The sequence below is a fragment of the Penaeus chinensis genome, chromosome 2 (genome assembly GCF_019202785.1).
Source record: "Penaeus chinensis breed Huanghai No. 1 chromosome 2, ASM1920278v2, whole genome shotgun sequence".
NCBI lineage: Eukaryota > Metazoa > Arthropoda > Malacostraca > Decapoda > Penaeidae > Penaeus > Penaeus chinensis.
Genome location: NC_061820.1, coordinates 17,908,506 through 17,916,005, shown reverse-complemented (window position 1 = coordinate 17,916,005; position 7,500 = coordinate 17,908,506). Strand labels below are relative to the sequence as shown.

General features: G+C 39.5%; 1 protein-coding gene across 1 annotated transcript in view; it reads left to right on the top strand.

Moving 5' to 3' along the window:
* The window catches only part of LOC125034288, a 15,086-nt gene that overhangs the window by 6,862 nt on the left and 724 nt on the right, over nt 1-7,500 (top strand). The window contains exon 3 of the mRNA XM_047626046.1: nt 7,401-7,500. This exon is cut by the window's right edge and continues 110 nt beyond it. Within this exon, the coding sequence (XP_047482002.1) occupies nt 7,401-7,500 (100 nt within the window). The remainder of the gene's footprint in view (nt 1-7,400) is intronic.

Here is a 7,500-nt window from a genome sequence, read left to right as displayed (position 1 = left end):
TTATACTTTTCTTCAATATTTTTGCATCAAAATTATTTCTATAATAGATTAATATTAAACAAAGTTCTGTAATTGCCATAAGACTAATTTTTCAATGAGTAGGCTTGACTCTTTACTTTGTGTTCTCTCCCACCGAATCGGGCTTGGGTCGCCGAGAGCATGCTTTGGCTCTCGGACTTCTCTCTCCGCTTAAATGATTTGAAGTAACATATTCTATTTATCAAAAGGCTATAAAAGGAAAGGATTCTAGTAATGATTTTATTTGGAACATTATATATTGCATACAATATAATTTTCATTTTACATTGCCATATCTCCGACTGCGCCGTTATCTAGTTTCTGTTACAACAACAATTCTATTTATGTCTTCACATTTTTTCATGTCTCCAATCAGTCTTTCACAGTTTTGATTATGGCCAGGTATTAATGAACTTTTGGGTTTCCACATATCGATTTCATGTATATCATAGGCCAAGTATGCAAACATCATATCTGTGGTCAGATGTTGGGAAATGAAATCTTTCACACTCAGATTACACAGTTTTTTTGCAGTGAAATTATGCTTCTCCTTATTTTTGAATAGGGCTGGTGTGTATGGCCATTTTTCACGAATTCCCCTTTTCAACAGACAAGGGAAGAAGTGTATCATCTACATTATACAGATGTCTGTTGATGGACGAGAAGTAGCTGCTAGGAAAGCCAATTTCACAGCCAATCCTGGCATACCTCCTTGAAGTTTCAATAGCAGTTCTGAACTTTTGCAAAATCAAAAATACTTCTGATTGTTCTTGGATTTTTTTTCAGTGCGTTCAGACACTTTATAGTGTTCTTTTTTCCAATCTTGGATTTATGGGGCAAATCACCATCACAAACTCCTTCCAGCTTGGTCAATATGGTGCCAATGGTCAGGCAGATGTGTAGGAGGGAACAGAAAAATCCCAGCTACCTGACACCAACTGGCAAAATACATTTCTGCAATATCTTCTGTTGCATATAAATGGGACTTCTGCATTGTTGGTCTGCTTCCAATTCAGTCTGTTAAATTCCCGTCTTTGCGCCTGATAATCAACACTTCCGAGTGATCCATTGCTTCCTTGTACTTTTGCATCATACCAATCTATATCTTCCTTGAGGATTTCTCGGGGAGTGTTTTTCTTTGCCTTGAATGACACAATCACAGTTTTCGAGAATTTTGTCTTTAATGTTACATTTCTGATGGAGTCGTGGTACTCTTTCTTTATTTTTTCTTTAATATACCAAGGTGATATTGTCTTGATGCCGAATTTGCTATACAGCACAGCAATTTCCGCCTGCAACTTGGATAAAATCTGAGATTCCGTAATAGTCAAATTATTGCATGGCAAGCTATCTTTTGAGCATCCTTTTAGTATCTGGTTACCATGTCCTTTTAATGCACAGTATCGAGCAAGAATGTCACTCTTCGTCTGTGGTCTAGGTGGCAAAACATCAATGGTACCAAACTCTTTCAGTATACGTGTATCGGCACTGCGCAAACCACCACGTCGAAGTGCCATATTGCCACTGACGAGATCGTCACCACAACATAGGCGAGCGAGTAATGTGCATTATTAAGGTAGCACAAGTTTATATGGAAATGCATAGTGACTGGGAATCTTTACGGAAGTCCCCAGGAATCATTCGCAATGACCTAAGTTACCCTATGTTTGATTCTGCCATAATGTCGGATGAACCGAAATGGCCTTCCGTGGGTCATGCGGGTCACAGCCAGGCCGGCTGAGGCCGCCGCACCTCATCCCAGCGCCGGAAATGGTATTATACATTAATCAAAAATAGCGAATAGTAGATATTTTTTTATTTGTCTAATATTTTGCATGTCATTTAAGCATAGTAGGCGCCTGTTTAGCAACTTGCTGAATGATTCTGAAAAAGTCGGATTTATTGAAACACCCTAGTGTACATGTATGTATGTATGTATGTGTACATGTATGTATGTATGTATGTATGTATGTGTACATGTATGTATGTATGTATGTATGTATGTGTACATGTATGTATGTATGTATGTATGTATGTGTACATGTATGTATGTATGTATGTATGTGTACATGTATGTATGTGTACATGTATGTATGTGTACATGTATGTATGTATGTATGTGGACGTGTATGAATGAATGCGTGCATACATGTATGTGGATGTGTATGAATGAATGCGTGCATGCATGTATGTGGACGTGTATGAATGAATGCGTGCATGCATGTATGTGGACGTGTATGGATGAATGCGTGCATGCATGTATGTGGACGTGTATGGATGAATGCGTGCATGCATGTATGTGGACGTGTATGGATGAATGCGTGCATTCATGTATGTGGACGTGTATGGATGAATGCGTGCATGCATGTATGTGGACGTGTATGGATGAATGCGTGCATGCATGTATGTGGACGTGTATGGATGAATGCGTGCATGCATGTATGTGGACGTGTATGGATGAATGCGTGCATGCATGTATGTGGACGTGTATGGATGAATGCGTGCATGCATGTATGTGGACGTGTATGGATGAATGCGTGCATGCATGTATGTGGACGTGTATGGATGAATGCGTGCATGCATGTATGGGGACGTGTATGAATGAATGCGTGCATACATGTATGGGGACGTGTATGAATGAATGCGTGCATGCATGTATGGGGACGTGTATGAATGAATGCGTGCATGCATGTATGGGGACGTGTATGAATGAATGCGTGCATGCATGTATGGGGACGTGTATGAATGAATGCGTGCATGCATGTATGGGGACGTGTATGAATGAATGCGTGCATGCATGTATGGGGACGTGTATGAATGAATGCGTGCATGCATGTATGGGGACGTGAATGAATGAATGCGTGCATGCATGTATGGGGACGTGTATGAATGAATGCGTGCATGCATGTATGGGGACGTGTATGTACACATTCATTGTATCCCTACTACGGTCCCTACATTAGTTCGATATGCCGTTGCAAGATGGTGCAACATTTTTGATACAGCTACTTTACATAGATTTTTAAAAGCATTTAATATTCTCAAGTTTTATAAGTTTCCAGCTTTAATTGATACTTGCTTTGCCTCACCTCCGTAGGTGTTGCCATTTTGATAAAAAAAAAAAAAAAAAAGGATGCCAGGAAGTCGCATTTGAAAATTTTCCCAAGACAAAGTCAGTGATAGCCTATACTACATGTTTTGCTATTACTTGTTTGAAGAAAACAAAAGATGAAATGTATTACGTTGTTTCCAAAAATAGATGTATGTATTTGTGTACACACATGTCTATGTATGTATATATGTATTTGTGTACACACATGTCTATGTATGTATATATGTATTTGTGTACACACATGTCTATGTATGTATATATGTATTTGTGTACACACATGTCTATGTATGTATATATGTATTTGTGTACACACATGTCTATGTATGTATATATGTATTTGTGTACACACATGTCTATGTATGTATATATGTATTTGTGTACACACATGTCTATGTATGTATATATGTATTTGTGTACACACATGTCTATGTATGTATATATGTATTTGTGTACACACATGTCTATGTATGTATATATGTATTTGTGTACACACATGTCTATGTATGTATATATGTATTTGTGTACACATGTCTATGTATGTATATATGTATTTGTGTACACATGTCTATGTATGTATATATGTATTTGTGTACACACATGTCTATGTATGTATATATGTATTTGTGTACACACATGTCTATGTATGTATATATGTATTTGTGTACACACATGTCTATGTATGCATATATGTATTTGTGTACACACATGTCTATGTATGTATATATGTATTTGTGTACACACATGTCTATGTATGTATATATGTATTTGTGTACACACATGTCTATGTATGTATATATGTATTTGTGTACACACATGTCTATGTATGTATATATGTATTTGTGTACACACATGTCTATGTATGTATATATGTATTTGTGTACACACATGTCTATGTATGTATATATGTATTTGTGTACACACATGTCTATGTATGTATATATGTATTTGTGTACACATGTCTATGTATGTATATATGTATTTGTGTACACACATGTCTATGTATGTATATATGTATTTGTGTACACACATGTCTATGTATGTATATATGTATTTGTGTACACACATGTCTATGTATGTATATATGTATTTGTGTACACACATGTCTATGTATGTATATATGTATTTGTGTACACACATGTCTATGTATGTATATATGTATTTGTGTACACACATGTCTATGTATGTATATATGTATTTGTGTACACACATGTCTATGTATGTATATATGTATTTGTGTACACACACGTCTATGTATGTATATATGTATTTGTGTACACACACGTCTATGTATGTATATATGTATTTGTGTACACACATGTCTATATATGTATATATGTATTTGTGTACACACATGTCTATATATGTATATATGTATTTGTGTACACACATGTCGGCATGTATGCGCATACATGTATGTATGTATGTATGTATGTCGGCATGTATGCGCATACATGTATGTATGTATGTATATATGTATACATACATGTATGTATGGCGGCATGTATGTATGGCGGCATGTATGTATGGCGGCATGTATGTATGGCGGCATGTATGTATGGCGGCATGTATGTATGGCGGCATGTATGTATGGCGGCATGTATGTATGTATGTATGTATGTATGGCGGCATGTATGTATGTACATTATCATCATCATAACGGGGCTAACGCCGACGGGGGCGCATGGCCGCATCCACCCTTCGCTTCCAGCCACCAGGGTCCAACATGGGCTGAGGGCCTTCTTGGAGACTTGCCATCTCTAACTCCTCGTCGAGCTGCTCAAGAGATACAACCTTATGGGCAGGGACATCCACAGGGTAACAAGCTAGGTGCCATGTAGCCTGAGTTGGCGATCCCGGATTATAATCTTACGGGGTAGTCGTCGGTTGGACACATGGTCCTGCCATCTGTCTCCCATGATCCGTCGAGGAGACTTGTTACAAAATGCATTAAGACGAGACTTCAAGGCACTAGATAGTGTCCAAGTTTCGCTTCCATAGAGCAAAACTGGCAGTATCAAGGCCTTGAAGACACCCAGCATGGTCCTTCTGCCTAGGTACTGACATCTCCAAATGCTCTTGTTGATCGAGTTCATGGTGCCTGCTGCCAGACCAATCCGTCTACTACTAAGTATGACAGCTCAGAGATATGGACTACATTACCAAGGTATTCAAAACTCTCTGACTTCAATGTCCTCACCACAAGCATGGATCGACAGAACGGGTTCCCCTAAAGAGCCGGTCACATTAATCTATTCTGTCCAGGGTTCCCTTTACAGAGCTAGATACTTACCTAGCTGTAAAGGGATCCGAGATGAAAATCCTTCTGCAGCGCGAAAACGGTATATCAGCATTTTATCCCTGCCTACAGCTGAAAGGTTTTGCCGAAGCAAAAACTATAATGTAATTACTGGTAGGCTCTTTACTTAGAATTTCAAAAAAAGACTATATATCATGATATAAACAAAATTAATTTAAAAAAATACAAGGATATATTACATCGAACAATGATGTCTCATTAAATGTTTATAGTTAATTCAGGTAAACGTTCATTTGACGAACATAAACATCAACCCACTCCAACACGCCAAAAATATGGAACACTCTTTTGAAGGCCATTACTCTTGCTGGATTAAGTAAGAGCCAAGAGGCCATTGTGGGACACCAGTCATAAGGATTATTAAGGTAGGAATTTGAAAAGAACATTAATGGATGAATTAAGCAATGAACTCAGTCAGGAAGCATCCTCGATTGAAAGCGCCTTTGTTTACTGTTATGAACGCTGAACTGAGGTGATGGTTCTCTCTGAAGATATAGTGAATGTAGTGTGACAAATCCCCCTCTGTAGTTGACCAGACTTCGGCGATGCTATCTGAGGATCATAGGACAGAATAGACTAGTGTGACCTTCACTTAACAGACCCCTGAAGTCCTGAATCATGGTGTGGGAGACCTCTAGGCCCAAGCGCCGCCGCTGGTGACTCCAGAGACTAGCAACATCATCATTGGAGAAGTCAAGGTCACAGACTTGATATTGCCCAGTGTTGCTCCACACTGACTTTGGATAGTAGATCTGCCCATTATCCAGTCCATGCAGGTGTTGAAAAGTGTTAGTGCAAGGACACAGCCTTCCCTCATCCCTGAATTAACAGGGAAGTTCTACAGGACCCCACCACACTTTACAGCACTTTCAGTACTGGTATATAGACTTGCTATTAGGCCAATAATCTATGCCTTAAGGTCGATGTAGGCACAACTGAACTCGCAACGGCGTTCCATAATAACTCTGAGCCCTAAGATACGGTTTATTATGGACTTGCCAGGGGTGAATCCAGACTGCCCCAGTCTCTGGTGCCTCATCAGGTGGTCTCTGATACGTTTCAGAAGAATGTGGGCGAAAACCTTGCCTGGTATACTGAGCGGTGTAATGCCACGGTAGTTGCTACAGTCCCAACGATCCCCTTTCCCCTTCCAGAGAGGGATGACCACACCCCTGAACAGGTCAGGGGGAATGGGACCAGACTGCGAGATGGCATTCAAGATTGCATGCAAGCCCCTTGTCATAGATTCACCCCCCAACCTTCAGCAGTTAAACATGAATATCATATCTGCCTGTGAATTTTCCACTCTTCACCATCCTAAGTTCAGTTCAGTTCAGTGGCCTCAAATGTCTCCAGGGAGATAAAATTCTGCACTGCCCTCGGGCGATGGACTCATGCGCTGTTTCAAATGCTTCGCTTCACATCGCTCAGAGCATGAAGCACCAACCCAAAATACATATATATGTGTGTGCATGTATTTATATAAATATATACATGTATATGTATATATGCACATAAATACATTTATATGTACAAATGCATATGTAGATATGCACATGTACATGTGCATATGTTCATATATACATGTGTATATGTTAATATGTACATACGTACATATGTACATATGAGCATATGTACATATGAGCATATGTACATATGTGCATATGTACATGTGTGCATATGCACATGTGTACATGTGTGCATATGTACATGTGTGCATATGCACATGTGTACATGTGTGCATATGTACATATGCTCATATGCACATATGCACATATGCACATAAGCACATATGCGCCTATGTGCCTATGTGCCTGTGTGCATGTGTGCATGTGCACACGTACAGATGTTTTTGTTTGTGTTTTCGTTCGTGCACTCCCGAGTCCGTTTTGCTGAGCGACCGTGTGTGCCCTTTTTTTTCCATAGAATTCTTATTACTTTTCCCGTTTTCAGTGAGGGCCTTCCAGACTTAGCGTTGGAGTACGTGAGCGTCGTGATGGGATCTTGGCGCGAGGTCGGGGAGCCTCGTCTGTGGGGAGCACATGAACATGAC